The sequence below is a fragment of the Esox lucius genome, chromosome 6, assembly GCF_011004845.1.
Source record: "Esox lucius isolate fEsoLuc1 chromosome 6, fEsoLuc1.pri, whole genome shotgun sequence".
In the NCBI taxonomy this organism is placed as follows: Eukaryota; Metazoa; Chordata; class Actinopteri; order Esociformes; family Esocidae; genus Esox; species Esox lucius.
This window is the reverse complement of record NC_047574.1, coordinates 17643986-17666733: the sequence shown is the minus strand read 5'-3', so window position 1 is coordinate 17666733 and position 22748 is coordinate 17643986. Positions and strand designations below refer to the sequence as shown.

The window sequence follows — 22748 nt, the reverse complement described above, 5'->3', positions numbered from 1 at the left end:
TTTAAACAACTATTAGTTACCTCGTTAAAGTTGAATGTGTCCATGGGTCTCTTTACAAAACTACTATTACTGTTCAGTGACTCAAACACATGCCTATAGCGCTACATGATTAGATCTAAACTGACTTTTGATCAACAGTTCTCATGAAAAGAAAGACTGTTTGCCCTCCAGCTTTTGATTTTGTACAATCAGAAGAAAATTTTGTAGGCTGATACATTTGAACATAGCCTTTACAATGATGCAGACACTAAGGTAATGGAGACAAATATAGTTTTGTTGAAAATATTATGGTACAATTCATCAGTTTGTAAAAATATTTTTTAGAGAATGGAATATGATGACTGAAAAAGACAGCATAAGACAATTCTGAACATATGTAATTTGTGGAAAATATTTTCCTTCAAAAGATTAAATGAAACCAACCAAAACATCCATTGCCAAGATATAAATTAAATGGGGGAAAATTGTGATCATTATATCTTTATTTCCAGATATATTTAAGCTTTATTTCACATGAAAGTAGGACAAGATATAGGAGAGTTTTTACTGAAAGACAAGCAGAGGCAGTAGCTTAGCACACTGGATCACTCTAGGACACCCAAACTGTTTTCAATAATGCCTTTGTATACCAGGGTGGGGGTCAATCGGGAATTTCAACTCGTGAATTGAAATTGGCCACACTGAACAGGAAACATAATTTGAATTGAAGGAAGTACAATTGATTTCCAAACAATTCAACTGAGACATGAATCATGTGAGTCTCATTCCTTTGACAAGCATTTAGCTTAACGCCAAACACCTTTTACAAAAAAATAAGTATAATGTAGCATTTTAATGGGTATGGCCTCAACGGAGATTTTCACCTGGTAAGCTATGGCAACTGATTTATACTTGCACATGTATATTTTATACTTAGCATTACTTTGTATTCATGCAGTTTCATTGAAATGATTACAGGTTTAAAGTGCAAACTGCCAGCTTTAATTTGGGGGGATTTTCATACATATCAGATAAACCATTTAGAAATGCCAGCACATTTGTGACTGCTGGTTTGGGGGTTAGTAATTGCATATGGTTGCCTTGTCTCATCACACTAGCAACTCCCAGCAGGACAGTTGATGTTGAGGTATGTCTTCTGAAGCACATCCAGAACTGTTCCTGTTCTTTTCATGCTGCTCACTCAACTAGGAAGTCAATATCAGAATACTTACGCGGCAGAAGGAATTTGATTGAGCTCACAGTGAAGGCCGGAAAGGTACAAGGCTAGAGAGTGTCTGTCAAGATGTTGAGGTTCATTGCAAGACAACAATTAAAAAAAAGTGAGATACATTGTCACTCAACTCTTGTTAAGTACCTCCGGTTTAGATTTGTCCTCCTGTTGGATATTCTTCTAATGTTTGTTGATAATCTGAAGCGGGCTTTCCTGTAGGATTTTGCCTGTGCTTATCTACATCCAATTTCTTTGTATTTGAAAAACCCAGTCTTGCTAATGTCAATACAGATACCATGATGGAGTCACCAACACACATGAAAATAAGGAGGCTGTAATACAGTAAAAATAAACAACTACACTTATAAACCAGACTTTAAGTTTAAGATCAAGTCTGGTTTATATGCGTTAGTGTTTATTTTCAGCCCATAATTCATGGCAAATCCACTTTTGGATAGTTCCTAGCTATCAATTCAAGTTAATTAGCTAGCTACAGTAATATTGGTAATACCTAGGCAAAAGAGGGTTTCCTGACTACCAATGGCTAATATTGAAGGTATGTCAATTAAAGAAAATGAAAGAATTTTACTCACCGGGTTCCTCCTCATGGCCCCTCCCACAGCTCTCACAGCCTTTGGATTTCCTGCCTTCTCAGCCAGAACCTTGTACGACACTGTCTCTCCCACCTTCACTTCCCGCAAAAGAGTCTGCAAAACCCGGCTGGTGAAAGCATCTACAATAGAAAAAAAGAGTGGGAGGTATAAAAACTGAAGCTCAATTAATTTGTAAATTTCCTGACACCAACACATAATAATAACAACAAGATAGCCATGTTTTTTTTAGTTGAGCAAACTATGATATTGAAAGACTAATAAAGATAACTCTTTATTAGTTAAACTTTTTTTTTTTTTTTACATTAATACAATTATTTCTGAAGAAGGACAATCTAGGTTATATTAGATAAGGTCACAGCTAAAATTAAAAGTTTGCTCTTTCATTTAGAAGGATTAAGAGAGGCCAAATAGACCCCAAATCTGCTCTAATTTTTTGAAATAAAAATAATTTGAATGTTGCACACCATTTGTGGCAGTGGAATGACTTTGAGGTTAATAAGACCAATTTGTCATTTTTAATTGCTTTCTATTCAGAGTGGATTCATTATATCATGTTCTCTTAAATGGTAGAATTCACAAATCATTTGCAGTTTAAGAGGCCACATTAGGAGTCTATGTTTTCATTAGTGCTTTAGCAGTAGCATTATCTTCAACTGTACTAAGAGACTGTGGATAAGAGACATCCTCTGCACAAGCATGTCTGAACTACTTACATTACTTACAGTAGAAAAGGGAATATATAAGAATCTTATATTTTCACTCTGAACATTGACTCTCACTGTGTACAAGTGAACTGTACCTTTGTAAAGTGAACCGGTGAACAGCATGTTAGTCCTTTATTTTATGCATCCTACAGTCATGAAAATTAAATTAGCAATATAGCATTCCCTCTCATTCTGGTCTAAGAGAGCACATGACAAGTGATCTATGTGAAATCACTCTAAATTGGCATTGTGTGAAAACATGTCACCCCCTGTCTCTCTTCTACAGAGCGAACATCCTTTACTCCCCAGGCTCCAACCTCATAGTCACTCTCTGCTACACAAAGCCACGTGAACAAGGCAATTTGCCTAAACTGGGGGGAATAAGTGTAAAACCTAAAGGGGATATCTTTGTTTGATGCATACCCATGTGAGTTCTTTGTCTGCAACAAGGCCTGTAGGTACTGTTTAATAATTATTTTTCAGGTAATAATCATGCTGTCTACGAGTTGCTGGGTTCTTATGAAAGCAGACGTAATTTTAAGAGAAAATAAACTATCCTCAATTTTTATTGTCCTCAATTATTTTTTTATTCTTGCGTAAAGTATGGATTTATGTGCATGGTATGTGTGTGGTACATATTGTCACCTCTATGGTTAAACTGCTCCAATCCTAAATAAAGGCAAAATCACTAATTATGCACAAACTATAGCCGATGCATACAGTGGGGAGAACAAGTATTTGATACACTGCCGATTTTGCAGGTTTTCCCACTTACAAAGCACATAGAAGTCTTTAATACTTATAGGTAGTCTTCAACTGTGAGTGACGGAATCTAAAACAAAAATCCAGAAAATCACATTATGATTTTTAAGTAATGAATTAGCATGACATTAGTATTTGATACATCAGGAAAGCAGAACTTAATATTTGGTACAGAAACCTTTGATTGCAATTACAGAGATCATACATTTCCTGTAGTTCCTGACCAGGTTTGCACACACTGCAGTAGGGATTTTGGCCCACTCCTCCATACAGACCTTCTCCAGATCCTTCAGGTTTGGCCAAGATCTCACGATACATGGCCCCATCCATCCTCACCTCAATACGGTGCAGTCGTCCTGTCCCCTTTGCAGAAAAGCATCCCCAAAGAGTGATGTTTCCACCTCTATGCTTCATGGTTGGGATGGTGTTCTTGGGGTTGTACTCATCCTTCTTCCTCCAAACACAGCGAGCGGAGTTGAGACAAAAATATAGCTTTTTGGTCTAATCAGACCACATGACCTTCTCCCATTCCTCCTCTGGATCATCCAGATGGTCATTGGCAAACTTCAGACAGGCCTGGACATGCGCTGGCTTGAGCAGGGGGACCTTGCGTGCGCTGCAGGTTTTTAATCCATGACGGCGTAGTGTGTTATTAATGGTTTTCTTTGAGACTGTGGTCCCAGCTCTCTTCAGGTCATTGACCAGGTCCTGCAGTGTAGTTCTGGGTTGATCCCTCACCTTTCTCATGATCATTGATGCCCCACGAGGTGAGATCTTGCATGGAGCCCCAGACCGAGGGAGATTGAGCGTCATCTTGAACTTCTTCCATTTTCTAATAATTGCGCCAACAGTTGTTGCCTTCTCACCAAGCTGCTTACCTATTGTCCTGTAGCCCATCCCAGCCTTGTGCAGGTCTACAATTTTATCCCTGATGTCCTTACACAGCTCTCTGGTCTTGGCCATTGTGGAGAGGTTGGAGTCTGTTTGATTGAGTGTGTGGACAGGTGTATTTTATACAGGTAACGAGTTCAAACAGGTGCAGTTAATATAGGTAATGAGTGGAGAACAGGAGGGCTTCTTAAAGAAAAATAAACAGGTCTGTGAGAGCCGGAATTCTTACTGGTTGGTAGGTGATCAAATACTTATGTAATGCAATAAAAAGCGAATTAATTATTTAAAAATCATACAATTTAATTTTCTGGATTTTTGTTTTAGATTCCATCTCTCACAGTTGTTGTACCTATGATAAAAATGACAGACCTCTACATGCTTTGTAAGTAGGAAAACCTGCAAAATCAGCAGTGTATCAAATACTTGTTCTCCCACTGTAGCTATGGGAACTAGGGGTGCTGCCATCCCACATCATAGTCACTACTGCAGATGTGCCCCTGCCGTTCGTCCATTCCTTCAAGATCTGTTCTACACCACCCGCACATGGCATCAAAACATCTTCCTGTGACTATGAGTGGACATCAAATTGACTGTACATCACGACAAGTACTGTTACTGTATCAAGTCTAAAACTCCTGTTATTTTGTCCAACAAGGAACAGGTTTACACTACTTCCACAGAAATAAACCTGGAGGTTGAACAACGCTGACCTCAACAGTGTTGGAGAGGGAGTTTCATGAGGGTCACTTCAGGTGACCAGAAATGATTTGAGAGTGGTCCCCAAGCCCCATACTTCATAAAGGGCTTAATATGGTGTGTCGGGGTTCAATACCCTGTTTAAATAGGGGCACAACGATGTCAATTGTTTAAATAAAAGTTTAGGAGCACCATTCACAGCTTAAAAGACTTCTCATGATGATGTCACAGGTCATTTCCTATTATAAGTGGACAGACAGGGAGATTGGAAAGGCCAGATTGCCTGGGACTAAAATGTATGTGGAGGAATTGTGATTTCTTATTCATAAAAAAAATAAAAATACAGTACATGAAACGATTCCTCCTGAAGTTTATTAGCTGTTCATAATTCTGGGTAGGTGACTGCATGGAACGAACATGTACATCGGGACTGATTTGCAATGAGACTTTGGATAAATCTTTTTCCATTTCCTACCCAACCCTCTGCAGTTTCGAGCACAAAGTACAATAGTGGAAATACGGACCACTCATTATCCTTTGTGTCTAATGGCAGGAAGAAGAGACTTTGGCTCCCAGTCAAAGTGTCTCCTGAGTCTTGGGGGATCCATACTTTTGAAGGCTGACGGGGTGTTGATGATTCTGTGATTATTCGATTTTTTGAAAACGTTCATTTCCCTAATTCCTCCCCACATCACAGGGGCGAGTCCTGGTGTGTGTCTCATCTCGGCCTGTGCTGTGCACAGAGGGAGCTTCAGACTCCTGTAGGAGTGCAGTCATTTGGGCTTTGAAAAGTGCCCTTCCCCCCTCCCTACACAATCCCTGTGCCGATTACCCAGACTAAGATCCTCGCGTCTGTTACATATGGATGTATAATTAATGAGAGAAGAATATGCATCATTCTAAGAACCTGTGGTGTCTGTGCTTCCAAGGAGACACCGACTCCCTCTCTTGCTCTTTTCTACCTCGACCACGTTGTGTTTGATGTGGAGCGTGATAACAGTCATAGCAGAATGTAGGAAAACATGTTTCACATCCTTCTTTTTAACCTTACTCGAATTTCCAACAAAAAATCTAAGAGCAACTAAAGTTACTGTCTTCCCCCGGAATTTTATCCTGGTTACTGGTCAGATGCACTCCACTCAGCTACACTCACACCCATTGTTTCATGTCACCTAAACAGAGCAGCTAATTTAATGCTTTACATTATAGGTTTTACAGTTTTGTTAGAAAAAAAGACAAAACAAAGATAGGATTACAGTGACATCAATATTCTCTCACAAGAACGATTCAATCATGGTGGAAATCTATTTTTATGGGGCTTGCAAATACCGTAATTCCCAATGTATTACCCGCACCCTGTATAAACCGCACCATTCATTTCATGGCTTTGTGTGTACAAACCCAAGTATTAACCGCACCCATATATAAACCGCTCAGAGAATTGACCTTCCGCAAAACTCCTCCCCCAAACGGTCCCTGTCCAATCCTACCTTAGCAGCCGGTCATTACTTGAAGGTCCGTCAAGCTTTCGTTGTTAAGGCTCAAAATGGTGAAACGGTGTGCTTTCGCTATGGTACGTGATGCAAATCCAACAGAAGGCACCCGAAAAGAGGGGGGGGTTATTTACAGTGACTTCTCTTAGATTGTAAAATGCTTTAGATGCATTTATACAAGATTATTCAATAGACCACAATGTTATCTAATGCTGATGTTATAGTTATTTGTGCTAACGACGATTAATACGATTAACTTGCTACTACTACGTTAGCTAGATACCTCTAATATTAGCTTGCTATGACAGGACACTCGCAGGCTTAACTTTAACAGGTTACTTACTGCTGAAGTTGTTAGGATGATGTTGACTGACAAGAGCCCAATAATAGCTGTATAAACTTACCAGGCAGTGCAAGAGCATGCCTGGTCCACTGGTCGCATTTGAGTTCATGGGGTTTCCTCATTCGTTGATCGAGATCTGTATGCTTGTGTCCCCTTCCTTGTTTCTCTGAATATTGTTAACACATCCTTACACTGCATATTGCAATGCCTCAATCTTGCGGATATCGCAGAGGTTTTATTCCAAAAGTATAACTTACACTGACCGGCAATATGCCACTTTTCCTCTCCGTGCTAAGCCATTTACAGTAGTCGCAGCTTTCAAAGAAGGGCAGCTTTACGGACAAAGCAACAGTAACTAAGATAGGCGGGCCTTTTTAGAATAACATTTTAGAAAACACTAACGCCAATGTATGCATCATATTTGCTACATGAGTTTCTGAGATATCTATTTTGTCAAGAAATCATCTGTGAAAATATTTTTAAAATGTGAACTTATGTATTAGCCGCACCCACAAATTAACCGCGACAGATGAAAATTTTATCAAAATCTGTGTATAAGCCTCGGGAAATTACGGTACTTATCATCCCTGCTCCTCAAACCACTGTCCACTAAAGCAATTCCCCCATCGTTCAAGAATAAACACTCGTTTCAGTCAACGCACACAAAAAAGGTTTTCCATGAACATTTTCTAAATAACTGACATTTTGAGCAGTATTTTAGTGCACGTAATCTTCTTCTGCTTCAAATCTGAAATTAGAACAAAATTCTACTAATGTAACAATATAGCAGTTTTTGCTTTATAAAAAAAATGCTCCCAAACATTTACTTCTATGCTGAGAAAATGTAAATACTAATACTAAAACAATACTAAGTAAAAGCAAGCTCCACAACTATGCTTTAAAGGTTACAGTCTAGTTCTAATTACAGATGGATTAAATCTCCTGTGTGCACTTGCAGTAACAGCGAGTATGACCAACAATGCAGGCACACTGTAAACACACCTTTACCGTACTCATATCCAGAGGACAGTCTCTATAAACATCATACCCACAGGAAGCAAAATACAAATACCCGTCTTAAAGGGGCATTATGTAGATTATATTCAATGTCTGCAGTAATAGTGGAATGATAGTGTTTCTCAACATTTACTCACCAGAAATTGTTTTACATGCATATTAAAGCACATCCTAAAATGCTGAATTCCTACAGAAGCCAGACCAGACTGATTCCGTTGTCAAAAGGAAAATCTGCCCCCTTCATTTCTGTTGCAGGCTTAAAAACAAACAATGGCATCATTTCCTGGTTGCGAAAATTCTCCACATTTCACTGATCAAGTGGGAAAACAAGCACACAAAAACGGTGAGAATCAGTACGCCATCAAAAAAGCTATTTCATATTTTTTAAATATTGTTTTTATAGCATTTGTAAACTTATCAAGCAAACTTCCACAAGTTGGGAGCAACTTAGGAGAGCCTCTTAACTCCTCTGTGATGTATAAACCAATGCTCCAGGAAGCCGCCATAACTGTGGAATGCATTCCCTCCTGTGAGCGGAAATCCTCAAACAAAGAGAAACAACTGAAATACACCTCCGATGCTACTTCAATTATTCAATGAACCAATAAAATTGGCGCTTTGTTAATATCACAGTCTAGGTCAGCTCTGCTGGTTTGTCCAAAGGCCTGCAGGATTGATATGTAGTGCTCTGTACAACAAACTTTTATTATGTGTGCACAGGAAAACAGACCAAGCCAAAGGCAGCATATAGAGAAGAAAAATATATGTTCAAAGCTTCAGTTTTAAAACTAAACAAATAGTTATTTTCTGTTTGGAAACAATATTGTGCTTACCACACTAGCGGCAGCGATGTCTATTTCAAGGCATTTCAAGAGCTATTTACTACCTACAGAAGTTCGGTTGATGCAACTAGACCTAATTTCAAAGGTATCAAAACATTTATAATTGGATGAGTAGCAGTCACAAATGTATTGCTAGAGCAAACACAGTCACAAATTATAGCTTCAAATGTGCACATCAACCAAGCTCATATGCAATTTGGATTATGCATTTCAATCTGTCAAATCAGCACCTAGGCACTGCTGTCCATAGCAGACTAGGAGGAAGGCTTGGAACACATTCATACCTCTTAAATTAACTCCAGACAAGATTTGACAAAGATTATAATATTGGCAATAAAACAAGTTTGGTTTTAAACCGTAGTTCACTGTCTCCTAAACCCTGTGCTCTAATGTGCAAAGCTATTGGTTTGATCCACTATTCCTGAATGAGAGGGGGGAGGGGGTAATGGGGCTATGTTTTTTCTTTCACTTATTTATAGTTGTGGATAAAATACCTATAATGCCTGTCTGTCTGTTCAATGTAAGGCAACTGAGGCAAAGTGTAAATGGAACCAAAACTGTCCTATTACTGATTGGCTATAAGTGGTGTTACTCATGCAGATCCAAATACATGATTTGCTACAGTACCGCTACAGACAAAACCAACATTACACTGACATGTCAGTCATTTATGAAAGACTTATCAGATCAACTTACTGATAAGAGTGCATTGATCTTACGAAACATAGGTGGAACAACTATACAAGTTAGTAGTATTAAGTTCACCTTACTCAATGATGTAGCTATTAGCCAAGTCTGGATTAGAATGTAGAGAAAAACATTGCAAAAATACAAATTCCAAGCATTAGTCCAAAAAGGCAACAGTGAAAGGAGCAGGGATGATGAGGAAGCTTGTTCTTTGAATGGAGTGCAACAAAGAGCAATGAGTGGGCTGAGTGGGAGCTGACCTCCCACTCAGCCCACATACGGGTGGGACACCAAACAGAACAGAGAAGGTAGCACGAACAGCTCGAGTAGGGATGTAGTGTTTGAGCATTGCCTGAAGGTAGGGAGGGGCGCTTTCCCTTGCTGTTTCATAGGCAAGCACAATGGTTTTGTAATGGATGCAAGACTCAAATTAAAGCAAATGAAGTGAGCAGAGGAGCAGGGTGACATTGAAGAATTTCAAGCTGCAGCATTCTAGATAACATGCAGGGGGGTTGATGGCAAAAGCAGAGAACCCTACCAACAGTGAGTGATAGAAGTCCAGACGTGAGGTGACAAGTGACAGGATTAGTACCTGCCCTGTTTCCCCTGTGAGGTAAGGTCGTATGAACCTGCAGGAATGAATCACAACATCACTGTTTGCAGAGAAGAACGCATTGTCTAGTGTCATGTCAAGCTTTGCACTCTAGCAGGGGGACACCATAGAGCTGTCACCCATGATGGTGACAGGCCTTCCCTCGAAAGAAGAGCAGCTCAGTCTTGTCAAGGTTGAGCTTGAGGTGGTGTTGTGACACCCAAGTAAATGTCGGTGGGGCACACAGAAATGTGTGTCACTACCTGGGCGTGAGAAGGATGGGTAGCAATAAAAAGTTGTGTCACCTGCATAGAAATGATTGGAGATACTATGTGACGATGTGATGTAGCTAAGTTATGTGGTGTATAGAGATAACAGGAGGACATTAAACGGCATGAAGGATGCCATCCAAGAGTCTGCATAGACTAAAATACAGAACATAGAACTAGGAGGATGAGAGAAGAGAACATGGCCAGTGCAAATTGCCTCTGGTGACACAATGGAGAGCTGCCTCGGTTTATTGACTCATCTTGAAGTCTGACTGGTTAGGATCAAGGAGATTGTTTTGACAGAGATAACAGAAATGTTTGGCAGACACTGCACACGGAAAGACGTCAGAGGGGTGAAGTGTTGGTTTCTTGAGGAGGGAAGGGACAGTTCTTCTTGAAATCATATGGAATGTAGCAATTGGTCAAAGATGGGCTGATGAGGGGGGTGATGAATGGCAAAAGGTTTCCAGGAGTAAAAGCAGGATATGTTGTAGTAGCAGAAAGTGGCTTTCGAGTCGGATGGAGAGGGAGAGAAGGTAGTGAAAGGTGATAAGCCATTCAGAAGTTTGGTTTTTCTCAGGCTCCTTGGACCACCGCCCATTTTAATTCAGCTGTCCGCAGCCCTGTTCAGTGAGTTTGCAGTTTATCATGGAGCAGGAGGCAAGGGCCGAGGCAGCCAAGAGCAAAGGATCATGAGAGTCATAAGATGTCGAAAAGGAGGAGAGTAGGGGCCAAGAAGCATAATCAGGAGACAAAAGACAGAAAGGCATGTTTCACAACCCTGAGAATTACAGGTAGACTTCAAACTACAGTGAACCCACTGTTCAATCTTGATTACAATACTATCTATTTAACCAACACCACAACAACAGGAGAGATGTGAATGTGTGCGGTAGGGGGAGGCGGGCCCAATCACCTATTCAAATCAGGTACTAATGAAGAATTCCATCTCTCCAGAAACTTAATTAAAACCCCAAAGACTTCAGATGAGATGCCATTTGAAAGAGCCTGGGGCGCATAAACAAGAATTTGGTGGCAGAGGGAATCACGCTGAAAGTAGATATTGCAATTGGTCCTGATGTTTTTCTGCATTGCCGTTGCAGGAGCGTGGGACTGCAGAATACGGAGTCTCAATGGAGTACCTGCTCATTGAAAATCCCATCACTCAAGCACTGTGTGGATCTGCATGAAATTAGAAATAAAACCTGATTGCAGGGGAAGAGTATCATGGTTGTTAAGTACATGCAATGGAGTGCTTTGGAGTGCTGTCATATTTGTTGGCTTAGATTTCCATCCTCCTAAATGAAACTTCTATGAATAATGATCAGTACCAATATGGTAAGCAATAGGACTTAAGTCTAATCATATTTACATTTATTTGCAAACGTTTCTTCAGGCTTCCAAAGTTTTTTTTACCAGTGTAGTTTGGCATTATAATTTAAAAAAAATATTGCAGAAAATTCTCTGATAACTGCCCAACTAACTTTATCAAATGTACTGCTTTGTGTCCTTAAACAAAAAAATCCCAGCTATTTCTTTGAAGCACATTAACTGTCCAATGTGAAGGCTCTCCTGTCCCCTGCTAAAAGAGAGCCAACAATGCCCACATTGAAACGCTACTGTCATTAAAATAGTCTCATTAAAAAAGCTCCTGTCCTAAAATGTCAAGTGTGGATTTCGATCAGTTTGAGAGAATGTGCCAAGAATTATGGGAAGAACAGCCAAGACTAACACACGCAGTAAAGGGCTGTCACAGATTACTGAACCAATTCACAGCTCTGGGTTCTGTTCTCTCTCTAGCTCAGTCTCTCTCTGCCTTTTCCACTCCCTCTCAGACAGAAAATACTTTATTATAAAATGAGCCAATGAGTCTAAGTGATGTAACTGACAATTAAGAGTGAAAGCCTGATCCTAGTTGTGGCTCTGCAAATATTTATCAATAGCGACAGACAGACCTCCATGCAGGGCGGGGTGGTGGAAGGCCGGGAGTGGGAGCCTCCCTACGGTCCATGGCTTGCTGAAGTAAGCCCGAAGCCATTCCACGCAGTGCCGCAACTCTGGGCTCATTTCCTCTTGGCCATCGTTAACAATGAACACAGAGCTTAGAGAGGCGTTGTCACTCCTGTAAGGGATAAGAAGTACGAATGTTTCAATAAAACAGATTAACGACAGATAATTCCCTGATAGACAGTACAGTATTATGGCAAAATATATCATTTTATGCTAACTAACAAATGGCAAAGATGAACAGGAATAGTAAGTAATTCCTAAAGTAGTATTTCATGCATATTGTCAATGTATCACTGTTACGATGTTATTTTCAACAACTGAGTTACAATGACCCACATCCTAGTTTAACAGTAGGTGTAAACACCGTACAAGTTGTAAATACTCATCAAAATACACCAAACCACAGTTGAGTTTATAGTCAAGTGCTGACAACTCAGAGGCCCAGCTCCGGTCCATGCCGAGACCCAGTCAAACAATGGCTTTGGCTCATGGCAATCTCTTTCAGCACGGGTGAGTGCCCAGCCAGCCCCTACTTGTCATTGTCTCCCTCCCTCACCCCCTTCTCCATCTCCCACAGCACCTCCCCCCTTCTCTCCTCATTTCTCCCATCTCTGAATTTCTCTATTCCCTGTCCAGATCCACCACCAACCCCCCTACACACCCCCTCTAGTTCTCTCAGTGAGAATGTTCCAGCCAGTGCACACTGACAGCTCGGGGATATTGTGTGTGGAAATGTTCCTGTTGGACTCGCAGGCCTATACAATCTACTGGACAGAGGCTAGAGCACCTTTGCCGAAGGCAGAGGACCTCTGACCTTCACTCAGACTTCAGACCTGTCACTACTGCCATTATCCCACAGCACTCTGCCACAGACCCTCACCATGACAGTGTCTGAGTGATCAGAGATTGACATTTAGCAGACGTCAATGTATCAGTCAAAAAACAAATGCTATTTGGTAAATTATTCTACCTGAAGACCAAATTACACACATTCTGAGAGGATGTGTGTTTATCCTATCATACAGTATGTCATTTGTAAACCCATATAAAGCATCAGAGTTCCATGTCAATCTTTCGTGTCCCAGTTGGAAATAGGTAGGAAAAGTAGGAAAACATTTTAAGTAAACTGTATTTAAAAATAGAGCCATAGGATGAGGCATGGGATTAGAGCCATGTGAAATAAGACAAGGGAAAAAGAATTAGGCTATGTATTCACCTTATCAATTTGCCAGGACAGTAGAACTAAAAAGGTTTTCTGAGTCCGAACAACATTGAAAGGGAAATACAGGGTTGCTAAAACACATTTTCAGACATATAAATGAAGGGTATACATCCACTGATATGGACATTAATGCCTCACAAAATTAGTGCAACACAATGACATGTTCAAGCCCATCCTTTCCTCTTAATTTGTGATTTCAGTTTACATAGCAATTCCATAGTTTTATGACCGATGTAGGTATTCCACAAAAACAGAGATCACAGGAAAATGAGCTCTAACTGTTGCAAACAAACTAATATTCATAAAACATTTTTTTTTTTTAAATGGCTAAATTAGTCCAAAATATGTTAATCTATGTATAGATTTGTTTTCTATTTTAGTGGCAGTAATGGGCTTTCATATCCCCTTTACCCATTTGTACAGCAACAGTAATCGGTTTACCTTTAGATCAATAGACAGGCAGCGCGCAGCAAAACCAAACCCATCCTTATGTTCCAGGGTGTTAAGTTGTTTGCAACTACAAGTTAAGTCTTTGGATTAATTTGTTACAAGATTATTTTCACAAAATAGCTGCAGACCAGACCAGCATGTTCCATAGGCCTTCTCCTTTCCAGTTATTTAACAACTCATTCATAGCTCAAACGGTTGGAGAATTAGAGACACTTTGTGTTAAGTTTGTGCAACACATAAAACATTTATTTATTTTTAAATACACAAATGTATAGCTTGACCACATCCTTTTCCCTCACCGCACCTGGATCATGTTTTCTGGCAAACTCCACACCTAATGTCAGATTGTATTGTTCGAGTAACAGCTTCTTTCTTGCCACCCTCCTATACAGGCCAGCATTGTGAAGAGCTCCTGACATAATTGACTGGTACACCATTACTTTTCTCCCAGTCACTGAATGCAGTAGCTCCGTCAAAGTGATTGTTGGCCTCTCCCTGGCTTTTCTCACAGATGTCTTTAATGTTGGAGTTTTTAGGGATAGCCTTTTTAGGCAGTGTGGGGTGGTGTGATTCAGCTCCCACTTCCTGATGGTGAATCCAACTGTTCTCACTGGGATATCCAAACACTTCTTTGGTACACTTTTCCTAATCTATGCATTTGTATTACTTTATCATAACTTCTGCAGAATGCTCTTTGGTCATAATATGGTGCTTCCATAGCACAAGGTTCGAATATGTATGTAAGTAACACACAGCTCCAGAAAAAATTAAGAGACCAATGCACCTTTTTCTTTCCTTTCCAAAAAAAAGTTGAGTGAGGAACAGATGCGTTCAATTTGCAGTGGTCTCCTAATTTTAACCCTTCTGTTCCTCACTCAAAACCTTCTTTTTGACTTTTTTGGAAAGGAAAGAAAAAGGTGCAGTGGTCTACATTTTTTTCTGAACTGTATTTTAGCTTTTATTTTCATACAAATATCTCCCAAAACAAACTGTTACCTTACACAAAAAAGAGTTTCAGCTTAGTAAAATACCAAACAGAACTAAAACACACAATTTCAATACAACAATTCAGTAAAATAAGAGAATTGTTCACGAGTCTGAATACTTTTGTAAAAATCTATATTTCCGAATAAACGTTTTCCTCTATTTTATGCAGTATTTGAAAGCGGGGATAGATAGAGCCCTGAAGAGCATTGAACTATGCTACAACAGCATTGAAAAATGCTACAACAGCACAAGTGCACTGGAGGCTGCGGCCTAGACTATTGGACCACCCCAGGCCACAATCAAATCCATTTGGATCAGAGTTCTGAATGCAAGAGAATGAGTACATGGGACTGAATACTTATGCAACTCACTGAACACAGTAACTGTGTAATGGCTGGATATTATGTTTTCTTCTGGAAACAGGTATGATTCTGACAGAGAAAGGTAGTAATGTGCATGTGTAATGCAATTTAGAAGTATGGTGAACTTCGGCGTTCAGGCAGAGGGAGGAACCTGGTAATTATTTACCAGGACCATAATGCATTGCCCACCAGGATACAAGAGCAGTTAATGAGACAACAGAGACTCAAACTGCTAATGTGAGCATAGATTATGGAAATATAACACTTTTTTGAAAGAAATCTATATAAACTATGATTAAGAGATTAGCACTTCATTTATGATCCACAAATATATCATAATGCCTGAACTGTATGTATGCATGCATGCCCAGACAGGTGACATATAAACAGAAAAACCTGAGTAAACATGTGGAGGAACAAATGCTGATGCTTACAGTACATACAGGTGCACTGCATCATACAACAAAGCAACTAACATCATGCTCCGTGGCATACCAAAAGATGTTGAGCAAGCCCAGTTAACCTTGATTTTGGATCAAGTTGACAAGAGGACAGGATCTACATGTAAGACAGCGCTCTTCATCACCATCATCAAAAAAACAAATATCTTTTGCAAGAAAGGTGTTCCCTCCCTCCAGTAGATTTCCAGTGACTCGTAGAATTTATTCTAAGGCGGACTGAAGCTGATCTGGCAGCTCATAGTGCCCAACACTTAACAGAGACGGTTGGTTTATTCTTTAATATGTCACCTGTCTGTATGTATGTATGTATGTATGTATGTATGTATGTATGTATGCATGCATGCATGCATGCATGCATGCATGCATGCATTTACACAACCGTTCAAAAGTTTGGGGTCACTTAGAAACGTCCCTTGTTTTTGGAGGAAAAGTTAATGTTGTAAATGACAAAAATGGAAAATATACATAGGCACAGAGAGGCTCATTACTAAATTTGAGTAGTATTCATGTATGTATATTCACTGTATCTGACTTTCAAAGTGAATTTGATCAGATCTTTTTGTGCTTTCACCCTGCTCAATATAAATTGGAATACATTTGGCGCTTACCATAAGTGATTGTCTGCACACAGGTTTTAATGGTACAGCATGCCACTAAAGGCATGATAAAAATTTATTCTTTAAGACTACAGGAAATGGTAGTTGATGCTTATCTGCTTGCAAAGGGTTCCAAAGCCATTTGTAAGGCTCTCAGGTTCCAAAGAAAGATTGGGATAGTGGTGAATCTCCCTAGTAGTGTTCATTGTGCGAAAATGACTCCAAGAGCATGGCATACATTTCCCCAAGAAATAATAAATAACCCCAGAACAACATCCAGGTATTTGCATGCCTCACGTACCTTGGCTAAGACGACTCCACCATCAGAAACACACTTAGCAGAAATAGGATTCATGGCAGCACAACAAGGCAGAAACCAATGATTGCCATGACAAAAAACAATGTGTGAATTTGCCAAAAAGTTTGCAAAAAGCACTTCAGTCAATCAATCCATGATCCTCAAGAGTAGTGAAACAACGCTCTATGGAAAGATTATTCAAAAGTGGAACTTTTTGTTAGAAATCCAAAGAGTGCATTCCACAGTTAGGGCCTTTACCAATAATCAAAGTCTAATATCAGATATCAAAATGGCTGAAGAACAAGAAATACAAACACCAATACAAAATGTTAAAGAGTTGTATTTTGCACTGCAGTACGTGTAAACCAACATGGGATGGGCACCCTGCAGATGGATAATAAAATTAATTAATGCGCAACAACTTTCACCAGAATACACAAATTTAAATTGAGTTTAGACGGGAATATTTGTAACATCATGTTCTCTGTATTTCCATTGTCTGAATCAGTGTCCACACTCACTTGTGTATACGTCATGAGAGAATATTTCCCTTGATAGTAGATTGGGATTTGAAAGTTTAATAATGTGCTCCCGTCATGATCGATTTTCAATTACCATAAATCATTTATGTGCAGCGTGAGAGTGGTTGTGCACACTAACTATTTGATGTTAACTCAAACACAAAGAATTAAGTAAGGATTTATGTAGTCATTAGTATGGCCATTAGGTTTACCTTAGGATCAAAACTTTGAGCAATATAGCATGAAAAAAATATTATTCCCATGTTTTTCCAAATCTGGTTATAGCTCCTTTTTAGTAATATATAGAATTTGTATATCAAATGTCCTTGAAAGAAATGACTAACTTAATTGTGGACATTGTTTTGAGTATTGGGTAACGAGGAAAAGCCTTCAGATTTCATGCCTCCATACTGTGAAGTGTAATCTTGCTCATCCTGTCTCGACTGGCACATTTGACACCTCTTGTCAGAGTTCTCCTTCACCAATCATGGATAACATGGCAGGTGAAAGGATGAAGCAGAAAAGGGCAAGACCAGTCCATATTTCCCTTAGCCTTACAGCTGCAGATACTTAACTCAGAGATGTCAGAACGCGAGAGAGCATGAAAACAGCCTGAAATGACCATCTATAAATGAACGAAATACAGCATGTCTCTATAAATGTTAAGAACTTGATACATTTTAGGGCAAAACGGTGATACCGTAAGCCACTTGTTCAATGAAACTTCTTAATAAGAAATGTCCTCATTAGTCAGCTACACTATCTAGCCACAACAGAGAACTAAACAGTTAGTTACAGTTAGCTAGCAGTAGCACATAGCTTACTCACAGCTGAAATAAGGTAATGTAGTTCACAAACACAATTAAAAGTGCCTTATTTCGTACTCAATCATGTATAAAAAAAACAACATCTTTGCAATATTTATTTACATTAAACTAGCAAGCAGTTTTACATTTTAGCGTTTAGCCGCAATTCTCAAGTGTCTTGCAAGGATACTTTAATTACCAGTGTGGTACAGTAACAAGCCAGTGAGGGAGAAATTAGTGTATTAAGAATCCCCTGGAACTCTAAAGACCTCCGGAACTACACAAACTAACAGTTGTCCTGAGAAAAAAGGACAGTGACCCAGCATGGATAGCATATGTCAAAATTTGGCTGATGTCAAGCACAAAGGCATTATGGGAAACTTGTGTCACAAAGTCTTAATTACTGTCTGTGTTTGGAGCAAATAAATACCTTGTTCTTCTGATTAGGGAGGAGGCTAATCTTCACCTGTGTATGGCAGCACTGCTGAGGGCCCTGGAGTGTTAGCTCTTCGTCTTCTGTAATTTATTTTTAAATCAGTGCACATTCCCAAGAGTTTTGAGTGTTTTGTTGTGAACCGCTTACCATGATCCCCAACGCCACCCCCACCCCCACCCCTAAATCCTTCACTAAATCCTTGTTTGGTGCCAAAAGAAGATAAGGAAGAACAACATTTGGGCATGACTGACTCATAGCCCATTCCAAGATGTCAGAACAATCATCTCGCTGCTTACTGTTACAATGCACTACATATTGTACGATGTGATATAGCAAAAATGTAGAATGTCAGGCTCAAAACCAGGCATATAGCATTGCTACATTGTCAGATAACAAGAAAACATTTTGATTTCAACTGAAAATATGGTATTTTCAGTTGAAATCAAATAGAAGCAGGTTAATAGAAGCAACCTATTCTATAATGCTTCACACAAATCTTAGGTTAGAATTCAGCCGTTGGTGAAATTTTAAGGCGGTTTACAGGTAGTGTCAACACAGGTGTTGGTTTCCACAGGAAACAACACAGGCAGCCTGATTGGGGACATAGTCCCAGGAGACAGAGCTATAGACACTGAGCACAGATGGGTCTAGGGCCAGGGGGAACTGCACCTTAATGATCCCGCAGCTGAGCACTGGGCAACACAAACACAATATATGTATAGTACCTCAGGAGAAAATAAATAAAATAAGTGTAATCTAACTTCTCTTACAAAAGCTTTTTATTGCTTCTGCAAAATTATTTAATGTTTTTTTTTTATTTGTCAGCTTCCTGTTACATTTTTTCTTTTGAAAATAACTACGTCTAAAAATAAATCACTGTTTAAATTGTTGTAGGCCTATATGACACATATTACACTTTTTATAATTAATTTCCCATTGTCCATCCCAATTGCTTAGTCTGATCAAATGTCCTTTAGGAAATGCATTTTAATATGAAATAAGATAATTACATAGAAAGTCATGATTAAGATTACCCTTCCCGATTACCCTTTCAAAAAACAACAACAAAGGCGTGCATGTTGGAGCTCGAGTTGGACCTTGAGGGCTCTATACAGGTTGCATTTGTAGGCAATTATTTTCCAACATCTCTCACACAAAGTGCATTATCATAATTGTTTCACAAAATCAGTGTTATTTCAACCTCATAGTTAAGAAATTTAGATTAAAACGAAATGAACTACCTCTATATTGGTTATATTAAAATGCCTTTAAACTCAAAATCTAATGTTCACATATATATTGTAAACAGATGGGGAGAATGAACCACTGTACTAAATCAAAAATAATGGGATAGGTGGATGAGACTTTTTTGGGCCAGAGAATTAGTCTTTGTTTCATGTAGAAGGTTTAGTTTTTTTTTTTTTTTTTTTTCCTTTGTTTCAAACAGCACCAAAACCCCACTGATCGTGAGTCAAACATTGAGGGGACCAATTATTAGGGGGTTGGGGGTTCCTCCCGAAGAACAGAAATGATATGTACTTTCACATACCTTTTTGCACATTTGACCACAGATAAGACGGTCAGATGAACACCCTAGACACTCTCTAACACAAGCAGATGGCCTAACACATATACAATGCCCTAATACAGGATATTCAATCGCGATTACATTCACTTACATTTGCTATTAACATATCCCCAGTTATATTGGTCCTTAATGTTTCGCTTCTATGTTACTCTTTAATGTTTCACTATTATGTTGGGCCCTAACGTAATTGATTCAAAATGAAAAACACCCTGTTAAAAATTACATTTAAGGTTATCTGTAAAGGTTAGGCATCACAGCACCTGCGTTAGGGATATGTTAAGGTTAGTGAACGGTAAAGGTCAGGCAGCACTGTACCCATGTTAGGGTTACGGTTAGGCATCACAGTGCTGATGGTCAGGATAGGACGAAGGTTAAGGGAAATATTACAAAGAAAGTAAAATGCCTGTCTAAAAAACAATCTTCCATAAAAAAACACTCTCACCTCTCGCTGGAATCAAACTCAGAAAAACACCAGACTAAAGAAAACAACTCCCCAACAAAATGTGCTGCCTCTCAATGGAATCGAACTTGCAACCATTGGACTGAAAGTTGTGTAACTTTCTACCCACAATCCCGACCACGATGCATGGGCAAACAGCTACTATATTTAACTATGAATACGTTCATTACTGCAACTTGGTTCCAATGATAATGATGATCATATGTAGACACTAAAGGCAACTGCCGGTCACTAAGACCAATGGGAGATGTTGACATTGAATGAAACAGCACTAATGTTCATACTGAAAGTAATTACATTTTTCTAAAAAGTTACATATGCACTTAATTCCGGCGATGATGTGTTGACTTGCATGTACCATCAGCCTCTGCTAAATGGTGGATCCCGTTGCAGAGGTATTTAAAAGGAGAGAAGCTACAGCTCAAATAACTAAGGTCAATCTGGCTAACCCAGTGGGTACCTGGGGGAAAGGTGTAAAAGCGTCGGGAGAGAAATAGTCACAACGCACCTGGCTAACACTATTCGATGTGACCCTAGCAACATTGCTGCTTGAAACAGACAAACACACCATGTCACTACAGTTAATGGCCCATCTGAATTTCAGCCCCATGTTGACATCATTTAGCTGTATTGCAGAGGTGGATATTCCAGAAAGATATGTTACATTATTTATTTTCAGGCATGTTTTCTGCTTTATTGGAGAGAAGTTTACAGAAAGGTAGGAGAGTTTTTGCTTAAAGAGCAGTGGGCCGGACTCAAACCCATGATTCAGCAGCACACGACATAGACCGCTGGGCCACCCCAGGCCACTGAAAGATATACACAGATTTTTGTAACCAGTGAACGCTATTTCATAACAAGGTATTTCTGCCTCGTGTTTAATATTCCACATGACACCAATCATCAATAAGTAATGTCGCATGTCTTTGGGAACAAGCCATGTTGATAGTTGAAGGGAGAGACTGTGAAGGGTGGTGCCACAGTCACATTTCTTTGGGGCGGTACCTTAGATGAGCTGGTTAGACAGACAGTAATCTAATGTTAATTTATTAAATTATGCCCATATGTATATGCAAATTAGTTTATATAATTAACATTAATATTTAATCAATATAATACCAAAACAAAGGACCATGTGTTTTTAAACTTACAGTAGGTATTGTATCATTTAAACACTCATAAATAAAGAATATCATATTTTACTTTGAGTCCTACCAGAAATGCATGGATTTCATTGCCTTCCTCTACTTATCCAATTTTAAAAGCCTATAACATAGTCAAGAGCATATGGATTAATTTTTTTAATAAACCAATATTTGAGTAACTCCATAATCATAATCATAATCATAACTGTGACATTCATTAAAACAGTATTTTTTTCTATTTATCAATGTCCATGATGGTATTCAAGTGTTAGTAGTGTGTTAAACCTGCTGTGACAGCTTGGGTATCAGACAACAGCTTAGACATGCTTATTATATGGTTTGACTGTGAGGATTTAAATGTAGTGGAGTTACAAATCAAACACTCGGTCTATGACAATGGAGAGTATGGTTTATACTAACTCCTGCCAAAATAGTTGACTATAAAACTGGGGTATCCATTCCTCTTATGTATAACGCTGCCCTTGTACTTCACTATCACAAGCATATTGAGCACATTACAAAAGACTAATTACTTCTGAACAGCCATTAATGTAAGGACTTCTTGCCTCTTCCTCCACTCAGTACGATTATTTTAACAAGCAGGCCTGATGCTCAACAAAAGCATTGAGCAATCTGGGATGGCTTTCATCCACTTTAATTACAATTCAGAAATGGCATTTCTGCTGCTTAATACACCCCTTTTGTTTCTGAATAATCTGTCTTAGAAACAAAAATCTACATATTTTATGATTTTCACCGAGTTAAATCACCTCTTGAAATTGAAATATGCTCTTGAAATACAAAAATAAAAACAGGGGCTTTGCTGCTGTTATACTGTGATGCTCCTTGGCTTTCTGCAGGGTGCCGCTATTATTATGCATATCCAGGTAGAAAGTTAATTAACCCAAAGCTTAAGCTAATTATGGTAGCAGAATGCTATCAACCAAACGCTTTCAGTCAGACAGCTGTCCAGAATTTCATTTGCTAATCATTTGTCTTCTGGAAGAGCATATGGTACATTTCCCTGCTATCAGAGGCACAACAAACATATGAAAATCATTACCTAAAAACAATGGGCACTGTTGAAAAATCTGACAGATTTATAAAAGCTGAAAAAATGGCTTAAGGCGGTATAATGATTATTTTGGTCTTTGCCACTTAGGATTTTAGGCACATCACATGATTCAGGCGTGATGGGAATTCAGATGGACAAATATATTGTTTATATCTATATGCAAATGAGACTCCGATTGTTTGCTTATCCATGTATTAATGAGAATATTCTA

General features: G+C 39.0%; 1 protein-coding gene across 1 annotated transcript in view; it reads right to left on the bottom strand.

The window, feature by feature from the left end:
• Positions 1-22748, bottom strand: part of mgmt (O-6-methylguanine-DNA methyltransferase) — a 40211-nt gene that overhangs the window by 4439 nt on the left and 13024 nt on the right. The window contains exons 3-4 of the mRNA XM_010869959.3: positions 12076-12242; positions 1804-1943 (exon numbers count right to left, since the gene is read on the bottom strand). Coding sequence (XP_010868261.2) covers positions 1804-1943; positions 12076-12242 — 307 coding nt within the window. The remainder of the gene's footprint in view (positions 1-1803; positions 1944-12075; positions 12243-22748) is intronic.